The sequence below is a fragment of the Spermophilus citellus genome, assembly GCF_964194105.1.
Source record: "Spermophilus citellus genome assembly, chromosome: 11".
NCBI classification, from domain to species: domain Eukaryota; kingdom Metazoa; phylum Chordata; class Mammalia; order Rodentia; family Sciuridae; genus Spermophilus; species Spermophilus citellus.
Genome location: NC_138192.1, coordinates 68,956,698 through 68,982,366, shown reverse-complemented (window position 1 = coordinate 68,982,366; position 25,669 = coordinate 68,956,698). Strand labels below are relative to the sequence as shown.

Sequence of the window (25,669 nt, the reverse complement as noted above, 5' to 3'; positions counted from 1 at the left end):
CCATAGGGTCCCTGAAGGTCTCCAGTACCTGTCCTTTAAGGGAAAGACAAATAATAACAACACCCAATGCAAACAATATACAGCCTTGCCACAGTCTGTCTGCAGCAAAATAGCCGGGGGGTGACGAACAACTTGTGTAGATTGATACAGCAGGAGTGGGAGCCATTTATTGTAGGACAACAGAGGTATTTATACATTCCACACAGCTTATCTTAATTAACATAAACTAGATACATCAGTCAACCAATAAGAAATCTCCACACTTAATGGCTCACTGGCATTACTTCACAAACCACTCCCTCTGGCAAAATGCCAGGCTCCATCCAGACTTGTTTACAGACTCTAACATTTGCCAGGTGCCATCCTGACTTGTTTACAGACCCTAACACAGCCTTAAGCCAAATAGCTCTTTTTAAGACATCTACAGTTTTGTTGCAATAAACAGATATACATACAGAGCAGTTGATATTTTTTTTTATTTTTTTTTATTGGTTGTTCAAAACATTACAAAGCTCTTGACATATCATTTCATACATTAGATTCAAGTGGGTTATGAACTCCCATTTTTACCCCTTATACAGATTGCAGAATCACATCGGTTACACATCCTCGTTTTTACATATTGCCATACTAGTGTCTGTTGTATTCTGCTGCCTTTCCTATCCTCTACTATCCCCCCTCCCCTCCCCTCCCATCTTCTCTCTCTACCCCATCTACTGTAATTCATTTCTCTCCCTTATTTTGTTTTTTTTTCCTTTCCCCTCACATCCTCTTATATGTAATTTTGTATAACAATGAGGGTCTCCTTCCATTTCCATGCAATTTCCCTTTTCTCTCCCTTTCCCTCCCACCTCTCGTCCCTGTTTAATGTTAATCTTTTTCTCATGCTCTTCCTCTCTGCTCTGTTCTTAGCAGTTGATATTTTAATCAGTTAAAATAGTGACAAAAACGAAGGAGCAGAACAGACCCAGAAACAGAAGAAAAAAAAGTACAATTTTATATTTTATACAGAAAGCCACTGAAAATGTTTAAAGCCATGTTGCAAAATTATACCAATAGTCATATTTGGTACTTGAATATCTATTTGGAGGTGAGGGACCAAACTGTGATTTGATAAGAAGTTACATGCCTGAGGTTAACAACACTAGCATATAAGAATATACATGACTAAAGAATTAGACTTAAAAAAAAAAAAGAAACTGCATTAGTTTACCCAAGTAAAAAGGAAAAAGACGCAATATTTTAAAAATAAATAATCTGTATGCTACACTAACAATCTTTACATTTTTCTTTGCAGATCTCCTTTATTTCTACAATTTTAACAGTTGTAATTCTTGGAATTGTAATGACAAGGGCAATTTCACTGGGTCCACACATGTAAGTCTTATTACATTTGTTAGACTTTGATTTATAGCCTTTACATAGATGTTTAAATGATATATTATCAATGCAGAAATATAATCAGAAACATGAAGAAAATATAGAAATAAACTTAATCAGAAACACCATTTATCTTTAGTGTTTGAAAAACTAACAGAAAATAAGTATAGACAAGTAAAATGTATTATTATTATTATTATTATTATTATTATTATGCATTATTCAGTTGAACCCTACAAGGCTGAAGGGGTTAAAACAAATTTACTGAAGATTTTAGTGACCAGTCCTAAGAATTTGAATAAGAAAGGGATTTTGAATGATGGAAAACAGGAACAAAGTATACATGGATTTATTTTTAACAAAGTTTTGCAGTCTAAGCCAAAATGAGAATAAAGAATATAGTGTTTTACCCTACTAAGTTAAATGTAGTCATTTTCAAGACTGCCTTTTATTCTCTTCTAAGGTTATGTTCTTTAATTATTTTGTGTTAAAATGCTCCATCAGTGAGGCATGGCAGCACACACCTGTAATTCCAGTGACTTGGATGGCTGAAGCAGGAGGTGCACAAGTTTGAGGCCAGCTTCAGCAACTTAGCAAGGCTCTAAGTAACTTAGTGAGACTGTCTCAAAATAAAAAGGGATGGGGGTGTTGCTCAGAGGTTAAGCACCCCTGGGTTCAATCCCTAGTACTAGAAAATAAAAATAAAGATAAAATAAAATAAAAATAAATGCTCCATCATTTGTTAACTAATGGTGATAGTTGGCAGTGGTATTTGTTTTAAATGTTATTATTTGGTCAAGTAAAATATTGGCACAGTGCTATTAGTTCCCCAAATGTTAAAAATGTTATTCATCCATGAAATTCAAGTGTGTGACTGCTAAACTAAGCTACAGTTTTTATGCTTTACTTATAGAACAGGTTCACTAGGTAAGGGCCAAGTAACTTACATTTGTAGTCCCAAGAATTTGCTGGAATGAAACCAACTAAAATAGTCTTTAAACAGAGTTGGATTTCTACAATGCATAATAAATATTTATTGAATGAATAAATAATACATTAGGGAGTTTTCATGATACCTTAAATATTCTGTCTGTACCAAACCAGGCAAAGTAAAACAAATTTAAGACATAATGTCTGAAGCAGTGCAAGGGACACTGAGTCTTCAATGAGTGGTATCTATGACAAAAAATGAAAAGAATACCTGCTGACTAGCTCTAATTGATAATGCAGGCCACAAGGTAATTGGACTGATTGCTGCTCTGCAAAATTACTTCATTTCAACTGTATGTATTTATGAAAAAAAATTCTTGGTATACCAGAAAAATGCAAAAACAACAACAACAACAATAAACCTCAAGTTTATTTGGAAGAAGGTATTAAATATATAGTCCAATTATATTTAATATGGCGTTTGCTTTACAAAATAAAATGCCTATCTTTTAGAAAACTTAAAGAAAGTATAACTCTCAGTCATGTTGATATTAATTTTCTCTTCAAATTACTTAATCCTGATTCATAGTCGTGTTAGTTAGGTCAGACCATCACAAAACACCGTAGAATGAGTTCCCTAAACAGAGGGCAGAAGTCAGAGATCAGATCCAATGAGTTTGGATTCTGGGGAGGGTCTTCCTCCTCTTCTCTGTTCTCACACGGCAGAGAGAAAGAACAAGGTCACTGTGGCCTCTGCTAATGAGGGGGTTAATGCCATCATGAAGGCCAGCTCTCATGGCCACATCTAACCCTGACTGCCCCCAAAGTCCTCTTTTCCAAATGCCATCACACTCAGAGTCAGAGCTTTGACCTGAATTTGGAGGGGATTCAAGTCAGTCCCTAACAGTAGAGATTGTGAAATTCTACTGAGTGTCTATTGTCTCCAGTTACTGTAACAGTCTCTGAGAGAAAAAGAGTAGAAAGGCATAAATCAGTACCTGATGCAAGCTGTTCACAGTCAATTATGGAGAAGGGATTTATTTTACAAACAAGCAAAGAAGAAAAATAAATAAAAGTAATACGTGATAAGTACCAAGTAGAACCATGAAAGGGGCAGAGGAAACACCGAGAGAGAGTGTTTAAGAGATTAGGGGAGATTCCGGGAGGAAGAAAATATGATCTGGGAATTTTGAAAGATAAAATGGAATTTTTCTAGATAGATAAGGGGGTAAAAGGCATTACAGGTCCAAGAAAGGCATCTATAAGAGCTATAAGAGTTCAAAAGCATATATTCAATTCTACTGATATTTATTTAGTATCTATTATATTGGTTCTGTATTCAACTCTGCTTTTCAAACTCTAAATTTATAGCAACAAAAAGCATTCAACAGAATATAATAAATAATAATTTGGCTAAAAATTTTAATTATATGAAACCAAACCATTGTAATTGAAACATTTTATTGTTAAAAATTATTCTAAGGAACAAATCGTATTACAACAAGAAGACATATATTTAGATTTTTTTTTTCTTCTGGTACTGGGAATTGAAGCCAGGGGCTCACACATGCTAGGTGAGCACTCTTACCACTGAGGCCCAGCCCTATATTTGATATACATAATACTTTCAGGCAAAATTAAAGCGGGGGGGGGGGGTGAAGTAGCTAAATTAGGGAGTAAAGAAATTAATCCTTAATTGTGCCCCAGAAGCAGAGTGTGAATCAGTGATTTCCACCTCTGGCTTCATATTAGAATCCCCTGAATAGCTTTAAAATCCGTTGTTTCCATGCCCCACCTGCAGAGATTCTGACAGAACTGACCTAAGAGACAGGCAACTGAATTCATTACTTAACAGTTGAAGACTCTGTGAACAAGGATCTTGGCTTACAGGAATTAAAAGCTCTTGGTTTAAAGAGATTACAATCATGAGTATATCAACTGACACATTGTTTCTAAAATTAAACCAGAGATTTTGTGTTATCTTAGTTGCTGTTGTATGATTATTTTTTACAATTCATTCACCACTATTTCTCAGTATTTTTATATATAAGTGAAATGTGAGGTACTATCATGAACACAAAGTAAAATATCTCTGCTCTCAAGGGTTCACATTTAGTGAAGATGATAAAGCTATACAATGATTATCAGATGAATAGTGTGGCTTGATACAGAGAAAACAGGTAGGAGAGTCCACATCCTGGTGGTGTTAAATAAATTGATTTTGTGTACTAAGAGCTATTTAAATTCAGCAGTATAAACAAAATGTGGACAGTATCTTCTTCTAGCAGTGATATCATATTTAATCTGAACCTTTGAAATTTTCTAATAACAGGGGCTATTTACTTAACTCTCTCAATGTTTAGATGTTAAAGGAGTATGTTTTAAAATATTGTGCCACCTTTTATTTCTGTTTGAATACTACTGCAAACAACTTCTGTTTGTCCCTATTTAAGATCAGGCTAATTAAATCCCATGTTCAGGGGTTGGCTAGTCAAGCAAGATTCTTTCTGAAAATATGGCAGCCATGAATGCTTATAATCCATAAAACATGAGAAATTCAATACACCATGTGTGATTTCTTCATTTTTGGTTCAGATGAATGATCAGAAAAGCTGTAGTTTTTTCATAGGGCCTTTAAAGTGGTATTTGAAAAAGATCTTTAAACCCGCTATCAGAAAAGAGGAAGGTCTGTAATGGCCACTGGTATTGACCTTGTTACTATGGAAACATCTTTTTAGTGGTTGTGTTTTAAAAATAAAACACAATTCAATTTCCTTTTCCATAACTCATAGGGCTATAAATCCTGCTTCTTGATATGATTTCAAATATCTCACAGTCCAATGACTTCCAGTACTTTTTGGAAATTATGTTCAATTTTATTGTGTTTTCTAACCTTTTGCTTTCTAAAAACTGAGGTGGCAAGGAAATTTAATTGCTTTCCAGAAAGTGTGTGAGATAAAAATGCAGTAATACATTTCTCCTATTTTTTTCTACTTTTTTTTCTTAGCTAGAGTAAGAGGCAAAATCCTTCATTTATTTTCTCATTAATATTCGATTTTTACATTCAGAATGGGAACAATAATATGCAGTTCCAAACTTAAAACTATTTTTCCTTCCTATGACATCTCTTTTAAAAGCATCTTAATTGGGCTGTGGCTGTGGCTCAGTGGTAGAGCGCTTACCTGGCATGTGTGAGGCCTTGGGTTCAATCTGCAGCACCACATATAAATACATAAAACAAATGTATTATATCCATCTACAACTAAAAAAAATTAGAAAAAAAGCATTTCAATCAATAATGTGGAATTCTAAACATAATTTTGTATGTCTGAACTTTTAACAAGCATTTATATACAGTGTGCCTTTCCATAGATCTCAGTACATATTAATTTCCTTACCCTTTATCTACTCTAACCTTGAAATTCTACCATTTAATGTATAAAGCACTAGAGGCGGTTTAAAGAAAGGATCATTTAAAATATGAGTAAAGGCAGAGAAAGAGTACATAATAGAAGAAAGAAATAATTCATTCTGCCAAATACTGGCCATTGAAAATTTTGATGATATATAAATTATTCCCCTTTTTGTTGTGCAAATGACAACCACAGGATTATGAACTGGTTGACACAAAGGAGAATTTATTGACACAACTGTAAAGTTCAAGATTATTTTTTATAATTAGGTATGATTGGATGTAGGGTCTCAAATAATGAAATCAGGTATAGTTTTTTTGTTTTCTGATTTGGGGCTATTGTTGTTATTGTCTCTTTTCTCTGTTTCCTGTTCTGGATCTTGTATCTGAAAGATTTTCCTCACTGTGTCACAATGGCCTCAGCCATCTTAACCTATATCCATTGAAGTCCAAGTCCATAGAAAGGGAAAGAGCTTTCTCTTTTAGGGTTCCTTCAGCCTCACTTCCCAGAATTAGTGGTGGTTGGCTCTAATGAGGATTCTAATGAGGACCCAGGATGATCTCAGACCTCATCATCACAGTTTGTGTTGAGTTGCTTGTGTTTGGACTATACATGCCCATTCTTGGAGTTAAGAATATAGTCAACCCTTCCAAAGAGTAGAAAAAACAAAAGGTGATCCCAAAAGAAGTCAGGTCAGTGATGCTAGAAGAGTGGCCATTATGTGGTGCAAACCTCAGAAATCCTCTTCAGAGGATAGGAGTTTCAGTTAAATGGTACAGGAGGAAGCAACTGAGAGAGAATTAAGAATTAAGAAAATAATAGAAAAATTAATTTGGCAAATCTTCCCCTTCTCTCTTTCCTTCTTCCTTCCCCCTCTCCACTTCCTCTTATCTCTCTTCTTCTTTCTTCTTTGATGAAAAGCATCAATGAATAAAAGTAGTATGGTAAAACTGTCTTGAGTCAGAGCTCTAAACGTACTTTTTAAAAAGTGTATTTAATATATATATATATATATATATATATATATATATATATTTTTTTTTTTTTTTACCATGGGAGATAGTGAGCATGTTATAGATCAAGTAAAAAGATGAAGCCACAAGTCCTCCATGAAATCTTGAATGATTGAAATTTAGAATATTGGAAAGGAGCTAGTACATTTCTTGAAATGGTAGAATAAGGATATGGAGAATAAAACATGGATACCTTCTGAAGACCATAGTAGGAGACTTGAGTGTCTATACCCAGTAGCCTCAATTATCTCAACAGTGAGATTATTACCTGAGAGTATGATGAATGGGAATAGGTTCAGGACTTGAATATTCTAGTTGATTACATTTGGAGCCACACACAGGAATAAAATGATGATACTTCTGTTAAATTGTCTTTATTCATATTTTATGCATTTCCCTTTGTATTTTATTTTTCTCCACATACCACAAGTGCCACGATAACAGAAATCACATATGCTTTTTCACACTGTATACCTATTACTCAGCAGAGTGCCTAACATGAAATTAGAATTCAGCAAAGAATTGTTGAATTATCAGTTGAATATTTGAATGAATCCATATGCTTTCTGGATTTAGTCAATGTAACTTGGGGATTGACTGACCAAAATTTCAAAGTAATGAGATAATAAAAGTTGTCTTGAGACGATAAAAAAAAAAAAATTCATGTCAAACAAAATTCTCCTAAGTCTAGTTCCAATGCTTTAAAAAATTTGCTAACTCATTTGCTAATACATCATTTGACTTTAGGTTCTGCCTCACTGCTAGAGCTAGTGGTATGTTTCACTTGACAAATTGCCCATGTGAAACATCACCCAGAACTATTGTTTGATTTGAGATTACATGAACATAGGAAAAACGTCTGCAATATGGTATGTGCTTAAGGAGGATTCATCCAGTCATTCCAAATATCAGAAGAGCAAGAGGAACAGCCTCAGTAGCTCAATGTCAAGTCCTCCTTTACTCATGATCAGGTATTTTTATAAATGGCTGTCTTAGTCATGTTTACAGCTCTCTGTTTATTCCAGTCAGAAATCTAACTGGTCTCTGGTACAGATTCACAAACAAAGAGCAAAAAATGAATAGCCTTTTCTTTGAGCCAGTAAGAAGTTATTAAATGGCCAACTGACACCTGTCTCTCTTGTAAATATTTGGACTACAAAGATGAAGAAAGCACAGTCCCTGACATCACATCCTTATGTTTTATAGAATAAACATATAAAGTAATGGTTAGTTCTATATAGAATAAACATATAAAGACAATCTCAATATATTATTATTTGGTGCCATGGAAGCAGAGGAAGGGCTCTTAATCCAACCTGTGTAGGCAGGTAATATATCAGGATAAGACAATATGTGATTTGGTGCTTGAAAAAACACAAAGGCATTGGTTGTGTCAAAAGGGGATGAGGGCGGGGTGGAAGCTACTGTTAGCACAAATGTGTGAGGTCTAGAGATGTACTATGTGCAGTGGCAGAAGTTCAAGGTTCCAATGTTAGGAGAAATTTGGACAGCAGGCACACACTGCCATTGGTTGGGGGAGCTAGCCTGTAAAAATAAGTTTATGCTACTCCTTTCTAAACAATGTGTCTATTTCTGTCATCCTAGGACTTGCTTTTTCCTCCTTCTTGTGGTAGGTACCCTGTATCCAGAATGCCTTGATAATTTTGTCAAGAATTCTATATGCTCTTATATTGCTCATATATATGTTATATGATTTTAACAATGACTAATCTCCATATTGTCACTTTTGAAAAATTGCTGAAAATTTGTGCTGTCCTTGCCCACTGTTTCAGTCTGTTTTGCTGCTACAGAAATGTCACTGGGTAATTTATTAAAAAACAGAAATGTATTTCTCACAGTTTTAGAGGCTAAGTACAAAATCAAGGCACCAGCATTCAGTGGCTGTTAGGGTTGCTCTCTCTGCTTCCAAGATGGTGTCTTGAACTCTGCTTCTTCTAGAGGGAAATAAGTTCTATGTCCTCACCTGGTAGAAGGGAAGGAACAACAAAAATGGCTGAACTTACTCCTTCAAGTTCTTTTACAAAGTGAGAGTTCCTTGCAGCCTACTTACCACTTAAAGGCCCCACACCTCAATATGATGTACTGGGGATTAAGTTGCAACAAGTATTTTATTTTACCTATTTTATTTGTTCATTTATATGTTTAACACTACTGGGAATTACACCCAGGGCCTCATGCGTACTAGGCAAGCATGCTACTACATTAATTTTAAAAGCCCACAACATTAATTTTAAAGGGGACATAATTACTCAAACCATAGCTCCCACCAGCCCCTACAACCCTATCACCACCCCTTATATAGCTTCTATATTTAAGAAGTACCTAGAATTTGGTGATTCTGGGCACAAAGTTTGGGTAGAATATAAAAGGAAAGGAACCTATAGAGTTTAGCAGAGACCAACATGAAGGAAAAACTTCATGTGTAGTGGTAAGAAACTGGGATTTGTTCTTTAGTTGAATGGGCATTGACAGTTCTTAAGCAGAAGAGTGGCCAGTTAAGTCTCCATTTTAATTGGACTTCTCTTGCAACAGAGGTGAAAACAGATAGGAGTGTAAAAACCTAGGAGGCTATCCATAGCAAGTGTCCAGGCAAAAGACAATTGGAACATTATAAAGGCAAAGCAGATAAAAATGAAGTGGAGAAAATATTCAATTAATTTCAAGCTGATGAGATTAGTAAGACTTAATGACAGAGAGGGTCATGGGAGCAGGAGTTACCTAGGGGCAATTGGTCACACCAAGACTTCTGGCATAGACAAGTAGATCAGTAGATGGTCCAGAACTTGCCACCAATTTGAGAAAATGAAAGAGTCTTTTCAATCAATTAGTATTTATTAAATAAATGACTGCAAGTCAGTCACTTTTCTAGGTTTGGGGGCTCAAAAGAAAATATACCCCTGCCCTTTCTGTGGTTCTCTTATAGCTTATCGATGGTAAAGCAGAACAAATAAGCACATGAAATATAACTTCAAAGGCTGGGGTTGTGGCTCAGCAGTAGAGAGCTTGACTAGCATGCATGAGGCCCTGGGTTCAATCCTCAACACCACATGAAAATAAATAAAATAAAGGTATTGTGTCCAACTACAACTAAAAAATTAAAAGAGAGAGATGCAGTCTCAGTACTTTGCCCAGGTAGGCCCTGAATTCTTGAGCTCAAACCATCCTCCTGCTCAGCCTCCCAAGTAAACGGGACCATAGGCATGCCCACCATATCCAGGTCTCAATAGACAGGGCTATAAGCAGGGTGCTGTAGAAATGTAGAGGACAGGATCCTCTTTTAGTTTCCTTACCAGGACAGAGAAGAAGCAGATTTGGGGAAAATATAATAACTTTTTGATATTTTGATATCTATATATTGTGTAACTTTTGTGGGGGGAGATGGGGGAAGAAGAAGTCATCCAGAGTTTTAGAAATGCAACTTTTAGAGTATCTGGAGAGTCTGGTGGGGGCAAGACTGTACAGGGACAGCATATAAGGTGAAGCAGTTAAAACATGAGTAGAAACCCAGTGAAAATAATTATCAGTAGCTCACATCTAAAATTATGTTAATTTTTAATATAAATTCACATCATATTTTAAATTGTTTTGTGGAAAGACACAATAGAAAACCAAAACAACATCCAAAATTCTAACAAATTTTTATCATATGAAAGAAGTGAATCTCACCCTCTCCTACGCACACTCCACTGTTCATTCTGAACAATAGTAAACAGGTAAAGACCATTTTTAAAGGGTTGACACAGGAATTGGAACATATTCATATTTTAAAAACCAAAATTATTTTATGGCAAAAAAGCCAGCTTGAAGATTTAGGTACATTTTAAATCAAAATCAACTTTTAAATTTTATTTTTTAAAAACGTATCAGCTTTGATGTTAAAGTTCCCCAAGAAGAATTTTCCCGGTCAGGTTTTTATGTTCCCATAAACCACAACTGTCTAAAGAACAGAATACAAGCCATCCAGGCAAGGAAGTGGCAGAGAGCTATCAGCTAATGCCAGAGCTGCAGGAAGTGCTCAGATCTGCCTGTCATGAACAGCCTGTGGTCTGACAGGAAACAAGAGCCTTGTGTGCCACCCAGAGCACTTAACTCTCAGATGTGTGATTGAGGAGGTTAACATATAAAACTTACAACGAAAATGGAGGCTCTGCCAGGATTGTATTGTTTGGAGGTTGCTTCTGTTTAGCCAGAAAGAGCGTGGGCATGTGCCAGAGAGAGACATAAGGTTGTTTGATCATCCTGATGTGGAGGCCTCCTGTTCTAAGGCTCCAGAGCAATCACTCTAAAGCTTGTTTTCCTGAGTGGGTGAAGACTGGAGGTATACCTAGGACTTGCTTCCTACTGCCTGGCCTTATTGCTCCTCAGCTGATGTGGAGATAAGGAGGAGTCTGTCTTTCAAAACAGGATGAGAGCCTGAATCCTGGAATGAAAACTTGGACAACTTTGCAAAACCAATTCAACTTCCCCAACTTCTCCACCTTCATCACCCTGCCATATGCACACACCAAGGGTTTTTTAAAGTAAAAGGGGTTGGCTGAGGTGTATCTCAAAGCTAAAACTCCTTTGCACAAGAGAGCCCTGACTTTAATCCCTAGCATCAAACAACAACAACAGAAGACAAAGACAAAAACCCAAGTATGTGACTTAGCATATGCTTAGATTTTGGAGGATAAGGGAAGCAATCTTTTAAAGGTATTTGCCATACTAAGGCTGCAAACTGCTATAAGCCAGTCCCCAAATTATCTTTCCTCTTTTTAGGTATACATATCATACATATCATAGTACATCAAGACATAGCACAGCTTTTAAAGTTAAATAGTTTTATTTTTCTTTCTTTGTTTTTGTTTTTTTCCTACAGTGAGCACTTTACTCTCAGAGTTATTTTTGACCCATTTAGCTAGGTGTCCAATTTAGCTTTTAAATTTGATCATTTTTGTTACTCCTCTTTCAAATGTTCAAACATATGGATACCTATTAATTTTACTTACTTACTTATTTATTTATTTATTGGAGAGCTTCCTCAAAAAGCTTTCATTCTGTTGTACTGATTCTCTCCAGAGAGACTGGAGTCTCCGTTTTCTTCCCATTGTCATCCTAGGAGTTCCTTTATCTCTTACCTCCATCCACTGACCTCTATCCAGGACCTTCCATTTTTCTTATTTTTACCTTTTGGTGAAGTATCCTTGGTAGCTTTCTGATGTTTCTGAGTTTATACTCAAAGGGTTGTGTGCAGCAAGCCAGCTCGTTCTCATCATGAGCTTCCTCTACTTGGCTGTAATGCGTTCCATTCTCAACGGCTGCCACAACAATATTTCCACAAAATATAGTTATTTTTAATTTTTTGCCTAATGTCTTAATGAAGTAGGGTAATTGCAACTATAAACTAACACGTAGAGAAAGGAAGTAGATGATCCAGTAGTTAGATAATTTTGTTCTTTATATTTTTCATTGACATACAAAAATTAAGAGGAGGTGGGTGCTGGTTCTTCAAACACTGTGGAAGTCCCATTAGCCAAGAGGAAGTGGCTTGCCACAATGGGAGGAGATGCAGTAATCATGGTTTGTCACCTTTTTGTCAGCACTTTTGTCATCAGAAGCAACAATCAGAAATCTGAGCATAGATCCCTGTATCTGGAACACATGGTGCTTTTTTGTCCACTCTGGCTCCCACAAGCTCCAGGCAAGTTCCTCCTAGAACATGTGTGAGCATGGCTGTCTGCCCGGTATGGGTCTTGGGTGGTTGCTCCGATGGTGAAAACTCCACTTGATTAAAAGTAACCTCAATTTACCATCTAATGATTCTTTCTTCTGGAAGTTTCAAGCTTCAATAAGCTCCAGAGTTCTAAAATGGTTATGTCAGGCAGACTGTACCAATGCGATCGTTGTGTATGTAGGGAGATAGACAAATTTTTGATGTTTTTCCAGAATCCCTTATTTTTAAAAGAATAAGCTATCTTGCATTGCCCAAGGTCCTTTTTTTCTTGAAGAAAAAATTATGAATACTATAAAGAAGTTTTCATTTCCCATATTTGCTGATCCTTACACCCAGATTTAGACATGGATTATGACTTTAATTATAATGCAAGGAAAAAGAACAAGGAAAAGAGGGACTCATCTAACATTATCCACTGTGTACCACTTTCTTTCCTTCATCTTTTCATTTAACTCTTACATTAATACATAAAATAGCATTATCAATATTGAGAACAGTATCACTAAGCAATCTGCCAAAAGTCACTTGCTAATAAATCATAAAGTTAAAATTTAAATCCAAGTTTCTTTGAGCACAAAGTCCATATTTTTTTCTATTACAATCTGCTGTGTATTTCTTAGTCATAAAGAAAATGTGTTCTTCGCAATGAAAATTAAGTTTATTCTTATTTTAGTTGTTCCTTGTTTGATTATGTTAGTCACTATTTGGTCTTTACCCAGCAAGTACATTTATTAAATTAAAGAAGCAGGAGGAGCAAGATGTGGATAAAGAGCTTCCATTCATAGGTGGGTAACACTCACACTCGCAGGTTAGACAACACTGAGATCAATGAACTAATTCCATAACTGTTGGCTTCTGTTAATTCTAGACACACACCAGCAAGTGACATTGATTTCAATTCTTCAGGGAAATGAATTTTAATAGAATAATCTAGAACAAACTTAAATTGGAGAGAAGTTCTTATTTAGGAGTTTCTTCTGACTTTTTGTGGAAAAGAAATATTTCTGAAAAGTCTAGGTTAATTAATATGGTTGAATTTGAATAATCAACTGAAAAATATTCCTTATTTAAAGGTAACTTATTGTGACTTATTCTTTAAAATAAAGAACTTAGCCAGGCATGGAGACACATGCCTGTATCCTAGCAACTCGAGAAGCTGAGGCAGGAGAATGGTAAGGTAGAGGCCAGTCTCAGCAACTTAGTGAGGAAAGATGCTGTCTGAAAATAAAAAATGAAAAGGACCAAGAATGTGGCTCAGTGGTAAAGCACCTCTGGTTTTAAATAAAATCAAGCACTTATTCCATAATTTAATCTTTTAATTATGAAGTAGTTTAATTCATATTTTATAGTAAAGTATGACTCCTATGTACTGTTTTATCATATAACTCTATATGTAATTACACTTTAAATTACGTTCCCTCCTTTTTTTTTCTTTTTGGCAAATTCTCAAATATCCATGGTTCTCTAGAAGTTAATGAAGTACACTTGTTAGTTATCTTAACACACAACTACTCCATTCTTTTAGTTGTCACTTGGAAATTTCAAATGGTAAATAGTAAACTGTAAATTAATGAACAAACTATGTTACAGGAAAAATGAAACTTCTTTAGGTAATTTGTATAATTCCTTTAGGCTATCTTAGACTTTCTACATGACTCCTTTTATATCTTTGCTTTCCTATACAATAGTTTCTAGGCACTTGTGGCTATGTAAATTTAAGTTAGATGAAATTAAATAAAATTAAAAATTAATTCTTCAGTCACACTAGCCATAACTTCAAATACTCAGTAGCCATTTTTGACTTCTATATCAGACAACCATATTGCACAGCATGAATATAGTACATGCCTATCATTACAGAAAATACCATTGTACAGAGTTGTTCTATGATGCAGAATATACACCAAAATAATTCACCTCTTTAGTCTTTTTCTCTGCAGTATTCCCAAAGATTGTAACAATGATTACCACAGTGTGGTCAACAAATATTTGTTGAATGTTAAATGAATGAATAAGTAACTAGAAAACAAGAAGTATCAAGTTTCAATTCTAGAATACTCATTGAAATTCAAGGTTAAAAACTAGGTTAAGGGGCTGGAGCTGGAGCTAAGTGGTAGAGCACTTGCCTTGCAGGTGTGAGACCCTGGGTTAGATCCTCAGCACCACATAAAAACAAACAAGTAAATAAATAAAGATATTGTGCTCATCTACAACTCAAAAAAATTTTTAAAAACTAGGTTAAGATCCAGAGAGGTTTTGTTTTTGCAGTGCTGGAAATCAAACCCAGAGCCTTGCACATGCTAGGCGAGCCCTCTGCCACTGAACTACCTCTCCATCTTTGAGAGGGAGGTTTTATGTAGAAAATACTGTATAATTACATACAGTTCAGGAAACAGGAACTTGGACGAAAATCATTTTTATGTTTGCATCCAATCTTGATGGGCGATATATGATCATATTTAAAAGTTGATTCATTTCTGTTTCCCCAGAGATTACCATTATGTGCTAAAGTTAACTTCATTCATGTTCATGCTTTTATACCCTTAACAGGCACATATTATTGACAACATGTAGTACCAGTCAATGTGTTTGCAAAACAAATATTGATGATTACTGAGCAATAATTTTTACATTTTTTCTATAACTTACTATTTTACCTAAATATTCTATTCCATGTATTTTATTTTTTGTACATTTGGCATTTAACACTTGCTTTATAGCACACAAGTTTATGATTACTTCACAATCACATAAAATATCCAAGTGTGTGTATTTGTGTGTGTGTGTGCATTTTTTTTCCTGTGAAGCTTTTTTTCCCCCTAGTACTCAGTCCTTTACTATTTTATAAATGATTCAAAAGTCACATTCAATATCTCTTCTCTTCCTCTAGATTTGGGCAACATGCATTTTTTTCTGTCTCTAATATCTTCTTTGGCACTTCCCATCTTTAAAAATTACCATCATTAAAATGAACAGAGAGGGGCTGGAGTTATGGTTCGGTGGTATAGCGCTTGCCTAGCATGTGTGAGGCACTGGGTTCAATTCTTAGCATATAAAATAAAATAAAGGTCCACTTACAACTAAAAAATATTGTTAAAAAGATTAACAGAGAAAATCCAAAATCATCTTCAGGTATTATTGTACACGCCAGAAATATCTTCAAAAAAGACCATAGGGACCTGAAAAAATTGAATTAAAGGAGGAAAATGAAGCTCAAACTCTTCCATTTCTGTTTTTAATAGAAGTTTTAAACGCAGGACACTATCACAATCTGTTTTGAAGGGGAAAAGAGAGTATTTTTCACAAGCAGAAACCCTATGAAAAAGGATATCATTTATAACATCCTAGAAATTTAGACAGTCTTCAAATTTCCATAACGGTTATTTGTCCTTGATCTAAATTAATTTTTTAAGGATGATAAACAAAATGTGTGTGTTTTCCACATTAATTTTGGAATTTAACAGGTGTGCTGGGATTGCTAATGCTGACTGTAGTTGCAGCAGTGCGGGCAGCAGGTGGCAGCAGCTCCCGCTCCAACAAGTGGAATCAGAGCAGGTCAGGGCACCCTCGGGGCCTCCCTTGCCACAGCCTTTCCTATCATAGCTCCTTTCCTATGTGGAAAGAAAGGTGATATCCCGCACAAATCCCACAAACTTTGGCAAAATACACAGGGTTATTTTGTGTCCTATTTACATAAAGAATGAATAACAAAATTAGGAAAGGTGGATTTTAATCTTTGGAATTTCTCTTTTTAAAATTTTAAAGCCCCAGTGCCTTCATTTTTATAGTATACTTCCCGTGCCCATCTCTTCTACCTTCATGCATTATTCTAAGTATTATCTAAGTTTTTCCTTTCTAGGAAAGTTGGCCATACTTTTATACTTTTTGCTGCCTTAAAAAAAAAAAAAAGACAGGGTCTCCCTAAGTTACCCAGGCTAGCCTCCAACTTGCCATCCTCTTACCTCAGCCTCTCAAGTCTCTAGAATTATAGGTGTCTGCCAGCATGCCCTTTTTTGCTACCTTTTCTTAAATAACTATAGATGATAATAAAGGTATTAATAAAAAATGATGATAAAAATGACCACTTATTTAACATGTGCTATGTTATAGTCTCTCTTTTGGAAGTTTTACACATTTTCTCTAATCTGCACAATAATTCAATGATTTAGGTCTACTGTTATCCCCATTTTATAGATGTAGAAATCAAAGCACAGGAAGATCAAGTAATTAGCCTGAAGTCACATAGATAATAAATAGAAGAAGTCAGACGAACACAGAGACCATCTGTTTGATCTTAGAGCCTGTGCTGTTCATCATTGCTGACGGGGGACAAGAGGATTCTAATCAGGGAGGCAAATTCCTGCTCATATTGAATATTTTAATTTTGCTAGGATACAGGGTGCTTCAAGCTCTTTAAAGTGTATATATTTCCAAAACTCCTTTTGAGGAATATAACCACAGGTGGAAATTTGAGGCCACTGGCAGAAAGTTCAGCATGGAAGAGACATTTGATAAGGATAAAGTTTACCAAGAAGACGAACCCCAACTTCCTCACTTATTATCTGTGGGAGCTTGGCAAATTATGTCACCACCCAGCCATTGACTTTCCTCATTTGTTAAATGATGAGAGTAATACTCAATGTTGTTGTAAAAGTTAAATGAGATGACACAGTTGAGTTTCCAGGATACACTCAGTACATTCTTAGTTACTATTAGTTCATGTGCATCAACCCTCAACTGCAATGCTAAATATACCTTGGGTAGATGGAGCCTGAAAAAGTAAGGAGGAGAATAAAGGGCAGCAATTGGACGTTATTAATTTTATATCTCCCTCAATGAGAGTCTCAACAATGAGTACATAACAAATGCTTGTTGTTAAATTGATGAGCAAACAAATCCACAAAATTACATAGCCAGTGGCTATTTTACATATGTAAAAATTTGCACAAGTATTCCAAATGCATTTTAAAGGACTGGGGTTGAGACTGTATTGATGATCCTAGGAAATTTACTTATGACTAAATAAGATTCATGCTGGCCCCTTTTTTATTTTTGGCTTATAGGCCCCCAGTTTTTATTTGTAACACCATTTCTTGCTCTCTGATATATCCATGTTGACATGTTTAAAGATAACTTATCAAATTAACTGGTTCTCTTCTAGACCCAAAATGGAAGATGCTTGGGTATTTGCAAAGCCCAATGCCATTCAGGCTATTGGGGTCATGTCTTTTGGTGAGTACATGGCTTCAAAAGGCCCCTTCCCAATAACGAGTCACCTATTCACTGAAAAAGATCTATTTGATATATATGCCTGGACGTCTGATATCCTAAGTTTTAAACTTCCTATTAGCAGTGTATGACCTAATTTATGCTCAAACTTTTCTCACTCATTACTAAAATTTGCTTCAATTTGGAGAAATCCATTTCTCACACAGAAACCCTTATAGTTATCTTGTTTCTTAATTTGAAATTCTAGCAAGTGTTATGGACTTCTTCAAAACTTGCACACAATGTACTAAGAATTGGCTGGATATCTAAAGCAACTCTGTGTCCCAGATGGCAAAGGAAGTCATGCATTGATAATTATGGTGTTGTTTAGATTTTCCTTTAGATGGGAAGGGTCATTAGGAGAAGGAAAGTGGGAGAGAAGTTTGGATAGTCTGGTTTATATCAAGACAAGATACAACATAAGCCTGATATGAATGAAGTTTCTCATTTCTAGACTCATTAGAAAAATTGTTTTTTTGTATATTTAGTAAAATAATATTTTGAACATCAGTTGATTGACATTCTAAAGTAGTATTCATCTCTAAATTACAGAATAAATGAAAAAAAAAAAAACAACCCTGGGCTTACTTCAATAATGCTTGCTTCCTTTTTTCGTTTTTTGTGTTACAGCATTTATTTGCCACCATAACTGCTTCTTAGTCTATGGTTCTTTGGAAGAAGCCACAGTAGCAAAATGGTCCCGCATCATCCATATGTCCATCTTGGTTTCTGTATTTATCTGTGTGCTCTTTGCTACGTGTGGATACTTGACTTTCACTGGCTTTACCCAAGGTAAAATGAGAGATTCAGTTCCATGGTATTTTGGTGCTCATGTGGATTGGTACCAATACACCCAATGTTCTACTCAATTTTTAGTACAAATTTGTCCACTGTTATTTTCGAAATAATCACTCTTCCACCCATTCTTTGCTCTACCCTCCTGTCTCTCTGCTGTTTCCTCAGATTTCCCCTCTAAATTGTTAATCTTAGTTCTGTGGTCCATAATCTCTCCTTCCATCCTCACTCCAGGCTCACGAACCCAGGTTCAGGTCCTCCCCGTACTCTACTGCATCTTCAAACTCAACTACCAAAGGCCTCCTCATGCTCAAAGCTGATAATCTTCTGGGTTCTGTGTCTCCTGTCTCTTTCTGAATCACTTAACAGCACTGAACATCCTTTCTTTGCTCAAATTTCTTCCTACTGTACTCTCATTGTTATTCTTTCTGTTGATTTTTCCTTTCTTTTTTTTTAATTTGATCTCTCTCATCCCCTACCTCACCTGGGTGATTAGTTTAGGCAAGTTGCCTGCTTTTCTGTTAACAAATTCTCTAGATGTTTGCATCATTTTAATTCTAATCCAGACTTTTCTTATCCAGACTTTTTTCTTTTTTTTTTTCCCAGCCTGTAGGGCATTTGTATTGAATTGTTCCATTCTCCTCTTAATTACAAAACATCATCTTTTCCATAAAAGCAGTCCTTTCCCTTCCTCCTTCCAAAGTTACTTCTCTTTTCTTGTTTTCACCCAGGTGCAACAACTGAATCATCCTTTCTTAAAGGGCCCTTGACCTTTTCATTCATTCATTACACTCCGACAGAGAGTGCAATATGAAGGTAGTCTGACAGCAGGCCAAGGCTGTGATTCATGTATTTCACAGCTTTTGCAGGTCTGGTGTCTCACTTGACCTTCAAACAACCCTTGGAAGGTTAAGTGGAATAACTAGTTTTACCTCCTTTTAAGACACAAAGAGTTGCAGTAGCTTGCCTATGCTGGTTTGTGACGAATTAGAGAAAAAGTCTTCTGACATCCAAATCCCATTTTCTTTCCATTCTCTTCCTGCCTCCTCCATTTTGATCTACCATGACCCACTAAAAGCTATCTCTTACCTCCAGCTCCTCTGGGCTCAGTTTTCTGTGACACTAGAATGTTCTTGGGAGAATGGCTGCCTTTTTTTTTTTTTTTTTAACAGAGGTTACAGGTCACTGTAATTGTACACAGATATTTCTCAGAAAATGAAGAAAGATGGCTTAATAAATAATGAATAACATGATACCAATGCAGCCAAAATATAATACCTGTGTGTGCCAGTAAAGAGCAGTTAAAAGTGACCTTGAAGGTCTTGATAAAAACTATTTCAAAACATTGGCATGTGTCACTATTGCTACACAGTTTGTCAAGATGAATGGCCTAAGGGTTCTGGTCTGTGTGGGACCTTGGGTTTTAAATGCCTCTTCATTAAAACATAAACCTTTTTTTTGCTAGTCACACATTCCTGGTGTGTGTGTGTGTGTGTGTGTGTGTGTGTGTGTATGTGTTTTTGTTTTTGTTTTTTTTTAATAAGTGGTAATTACTCAGTATAATTAAATCTTTCTATCACAAAGCTGACAGGTGTTTGATGTGGTGGTTGTTGTCCTTATTTTTCCCCTGGCTCTAATTCCCTAAAATATATTTCATTTCAAACTGGAATAAACTGACCCTGGTCCTTCAGGTCATTTCTCCTTAGGCAAATCTGGTCTTGTTTGTACAAACTGTGTGCTGCTTTGCTCCCCTTGATGAATAGATAAAGTCCAGCTTGTGAGGCAGTAGGAACTCTAGATTATTGCTGACATTCTCATTGACTTTTGATAAGGTGCAGGGCCCATTTATTAGTGAAGGCTAGTGAATGGGGAATTTCACTCTTTTTATTTTCAGAGAATCTGGAGCCTTTTCAATCAATTTTCAGACAGTTCCCTGTCACTGCTGCTTTGTGGTACAAACTCATTCTGCCCAAAAAAGGACATTAGAAAGGAATGTATGTTTGTTTTACTTGATGGGGGAGTTGAGGGGGTCACTTAAATGGATCAAGAGGCAGTTCATTTAGGGTATTTAGCTTTTTAATGAAAAGAGTACAAAGGCATTATTTTGTTTTCTTTTTAAACAGTAGTGAGATATGTGACTTTGATGTAGTTTTGTACTCAGTGCTCTTGAAAAAAAGGCAACTGCAGTTTTCAAATTTAAGCACACTACTTGGGAAATAAATGGATCCAAATGCATGCTATTTGGGAAATAAAATGTTATTCAGGAAATAAACACGACTGAGTGTTTCTGCCTGATGACTTCTCTGTCCTAATTAGATTCCTGTATTTCTTCATCAATTTCTGCAAACATACGGGATCTAAAGAACTGGTTCAAGGTATATAGTTCATTATTTAGTCTGGAACTAAATTTAATGTTCTTTCTGGGAGGCAGCCATATTTTCAGTTTTGAAACAGTGCATTTACACTCAGGCACATCGGATGACATAAAAGACAATATGTTTAGAATTCCTTGGTGTGGTCCCAAGACTGTGATTAACCCCCACAGCATCGTGTGCAGGAAACTCAACTCCCCAGATGTACTGGACTACTCTTCCTTTCAGATTTGTCCTTGATCTAAGAATAGCACTTCAAAGGGAAATTTGTTTATTTTAATAGATTTTTTTTATATATGTAATTCAGTCACTTACCACAAACAAAGGCCAGAAACAAATTTACAAAGCCAGTGAACAAGAATTTAGGGAGTTGATTCTAATGTAAGAAGACAATGGATAAAAGTGTTTTTTAGAATTTGATTCAAACTTGAGGCAAATACACCAAAAACAAATAATAGGAATAATAAAAAAAAAAACTATTCGTGTTGCATTTCTCATCAAATGGGACACGTATTGATTTTAATATCAATAAATAGCTATATGGTACTGAATGCAAACACATTTAGACCTGGTAATCTATTCCTTTAATTAAATAAAATGAAGATTATAGAGCTTGACTTATAATAATAAATATCTCATTTGTTATGTATCTCAAAAATCTAGTATCTAATAAATAAATTATTTTATATTATTCTCTAGGGGACTTATTTGAAAATTATTGCAGAAGTGATGACCTGGTAACCTTTGGAAGATTTTGCTATGGCATAACTGTCATTTTGACATACCCAATCGAATGCTTTGTAACTAGAGAGGTAAGCATGATTCTTCTTTAATACTTTACCCAGGTTCTCTCTCTACAACACTTTACTTAGGAAGATTTATAAATAATTTTATTCTGAAAATTCTCAAGGACACAACTATGATGTAATTTATAAAATTTTCTTTCTCAACTTAGAATATTAGAATATAAGATTAATTTTTCAAAAGTTAGAAGTGAAAATTATATTTATAAGCATAAGCACAAATATTTATACAAATGCATTCCAAAGTGAATGCCAGCCTTTAGTATAGTTAAACTGAAGCTGTTGGCTTTTTTCTTTTTTTTTTCCCCCCAATACCATGTGTAGAACCAAGGGTACACTATCTCTGAGGTACATCCCTAGCCCTTGATATTTTGAGACAGGGTGTCATGTCAGTAAATTGCTAAGGCTGGCCTCCAACTTGTGATCCTCCTGTCTCAGCCTTCTGGAATAGCTGGGATTATTGGTTTGCACCATTGCACCTGGCTTACTTATTGGCTTTTTTTTTTTTTAAGAGAGAGAGAGTGAGAGAGAGAGAGAGAGAATTTTTTAATATTTATTTTTTAGTTTTTGGTGAATACAACATGTTTATTTTATTTTTATGTGGTGGTGAAGATCGAACCCAGCGCCCCGTGCATGCCAGGCAAGCGCGTTACTGCTTGAGCCACATCCCCAGCCCATACTTATTGGCTTTTTAAAAATAGTATTCTTACAAATAAATTAAGTACCAAGGTTTAAAAAGCATTTTTCAAAATTGTAGTTTTGGGAAAACATTTTGTAAATCAATGTGCATTGAATTCTAATTGGTTTTGTTATTTTTAAAAAACTAAAATGTCTTATACACTGTGGGGAATCAAAATGCAACATCAACCTATGATTTTACATATATACTTCATTTATGTATTTATATGTGACATACAAAAATTATATAAATAATGTAAACATACAGTATATTATTTCTCTACAATTTTTTTTGTTTATAAATCCATTTCCAAATTATGTTGTATAAACCACTTGGATTTGTGGAGAAAGATTAGCTGAAAGAGAATGAGTCCTTTTGGTGTGAAATGGGATAGCATGGCTTGTCAGGAATCCCTTTTGCTGACAGCTAAACACCCACTGCACTGGTTAGCAGTGAAACATGATCCTGAGGCACAGTGGTTCTTTCAGGAGTCATACTGAAAAGGGCTTAGTCTTAGGATCTATTCCTGGGGGCTGTTTACACAGTGCACTATGTGAATGGGTCTAATGTATGAAGTGAAACGTCCACAGAGCCTTAAATGCACTCAGTAATCAGCAAGCCTCTCAGGACAGCCTGGAGCTTCCCTTCCCATGGGCAGTGCTGGGTGAGGACGAGCACTGGGACTTGAAAGAGGGAAGAGGGCAGCACTGTGTGTGCCCTCTGCTACTAGCATTTCTGCTCACTTGCTAATGTGGCATTCACAGGCCATTTTCTACCTTGACTAGAGGGAGAAGTCAAATACACTGATACTTTATGCAGGTTTTTAAAATATAAGAGCCTTTTAGAAATTTTCTAACTATTATTAGATGCAGGAAATGGTATTCTTGCAGCGTCTGCCCAGGACTTGAGGTTCAGATTTGATCTCTAGATCAGAAAGAACAGATGGTGCATTCCCATGCGGTTTCTGGTAAACTGTGTGTGGACCGTCTGAGTCACTTCACCTGGGCAGCCTCTGTCTTCAGTACTTGGACCTGAATTTCCTTTCTAGCTGCCATGACAGGAAGACAGAACTAAATCAAGATCTTTGCCATCGTAGCAAATATTAGGCAGAGGAATGTCATATATACCTCACCCGTCCACTTCTTTCTATACACATAAACACACACACAGAGCTAATATAATGAAACCATCTCAAATCATGGGTAAGATATCCAACCACATATAAAAGGAACAAAAAGGCTGTGTGTCCCTAATAAATATCCCTCACTAGCCTGCCCAGATTTTTTTCATTCTCACAGTCCTATACTAGAAGTTTTGATAATAATAGATTTTAAATAAGATGATATTTGGAAGACTGTTCAAATTATAATCAGTTAGAGTTATTAGTTCAACTCTAGCAGAGCCACGGCAGCATCTGGCCTCTGGGGAATGTTACCTACCAAGATAACACAACTTGGAGATCTGCTTCTTTACCATATTAAGCATCTGACCCTCTCCTACCATGCCATCTTTACCCCTGATCTTCTGCATAGTCACTCCTCTATTCAGTCTCCTGTCTCCCTCCACAGGTTTGTTCCTACTCTCACCTCTTTGCTCTTTTGCATGCTATTGACTCAGTTGGCAATTCAGCTTCAAATTTTATCCATGTTTCAATCCCTATCTCAAACCAAGGTGAGTCCAGAACTTTTCAGGAATGCTGTAAAGAAGATTACTTGAAGGGAGATAGATCTGGATGATTGAAGCTCTTTCTAGTTCTAAAAGCTATTTGATATTTTTTGTACCATCACAAATTGATAAATTTGTTTGTTTGTTTATTTATTTATTTTGGTACTGGGGATTGAACTCAGGGACACTCAAACACTGAGCCACATCCCCAGCCCTAATTTATAGTTTATTTAGAGACAGTGTCTCACTGAGTTGCTTAGCACCTTGCTTTTGCTAAGGCTGTCTTTGAATTCACAATCCTCCTGCCTCAGCCTCCTGTATACATTCATTTCTTTAAATGGGTTGTCAATTTCTAGTTAGGCTGTTAATTCCAGAGAAAGGAAGAATCTCCCAGACATCTTCTCTTTGTAAATTATACCACAATGTGGGATATATTACATAGGAGACTGTCAATTGGTCTCCTGATCTGAGTATTAATAAGAAATAGTGATAAAATCTTCTCTATATTTTTGTTGAGGAAAAGCAATATATCATGGACTTAAATTGTAACAATTAGGATTTCATTTATGTAGAATCAATTTCCTCTTAGTAAAGGATATTACACATCCAGCATCATTAAAAGGAAATGTGGTAATGCTTTCCTCAGAGGCCATTCAAGTAATCTAAATAGCATCTGCAGTTTGTTTTAGTAGTAACCTTGTTAGGCTCAAGAAGAAGGATAAGGTAACTTCCTAAGGGTTTGCTTATTCTTGAGAGATGCATGTATTTAAACCCTGTTGTGTCATGCTTTGCATCTGTAATATAATCAACTGACTGACTAATAGCACCACAAAAAAATACTTGTTCTTGCATTATGTGTCTGTGTGTAAGTAATTTGGAAATATAAAACATTCATAGAGACAAAATTTGATTGTCTTATTAACAATATTGTATATACTCCTACATGCTATTACAAAATACTCTTTCAATAAATATTGCATGTCTGAAGACTACCTCTCAAAATAATCTGTTTATTTGGCAGGTCATTGCCAACGTGTTTTTTGGAGGGACTCTTTCATCATTTTTCCATGTGCTTATAACAGTGGTTATAATTATGATAGCCACATTGGTTTCATTGCTGATTGATTGCCTTGGAATAGTTTTAGAACTCAATGTAAGTACATTTAAAGATCTACTTCTTCCATCCTAAACCTCCTTTTTTTAATATTTATTTTTTAGGTGTAGATGGACACAACACAAGGCCTTTTTTTCTTTTTTTTTTTTTTAATGTGGTGCTGAGGATAGAACCCAGGTCCTGCCCGTGCTAGGCGAGCACTCTACTGCTGAGCCACAATCCCAGCCCCCTAAAACTCTTTTAAAATAATGGTTCTGCTGGGGGAGGAGGCACTTACCTCTGATTCACCTACTATGAAGACTGAGTCAGGAGGGACACAACTTGATGGCCAGCCTGGGTGACTGAGAGGAGACCCTGTATCAAAATAAAAAAGGAAAAAAGGTTGGGGATGTAGCTCAGTGGTAAAGTACTCAGTTCTGGGGTGGGTGAAAATGTTTCTATTTAATATAAGATGTATTTTCCTAAGAGAATTGTTACTTTCTGAATTAGAATGAAAACATGTT

At 35.7% G+C, this 25,669-nt stretch overlaps 1 protein-coding gene across 1 annotated transcript in view; it reads left to right on the top strand.

Moving 5' to 3' along the window:
* The window catches only part of SLC38A11 (solute carrier family 38 member 11), a gene marked incomplete at its 5' end in the record, with an annotated part of 51,863 nt that overhangs the window by 16,231 nt on the left and 9,963 nt on the right, over window positions 1-25,669 (top strand). Inside the window, 5 exons of the mRNA XM_081261851.1 lie at window positions 1,298-1,377; window positions 17,632-17,702; window positions 18,369-18,530; window positions 21,605-21,717; window positions 25,074-25,205. Coding sequence (XP_081117977.1) covers window positions 1,298-1,377; window positions 17,632-17,702; window positions 18,369-18,530; window positions 21,605-21,717; window positions 25,074-25,205 — 558 coding nt within the window. The remainder of the gene's footprint in view (window positions 1-1,297; window positions 1,378-17,631; window positions 17,703-18,368; window positions 18,531-21,604; window positions 21,718-25,073; window positions 25,206-25,669) is intronic.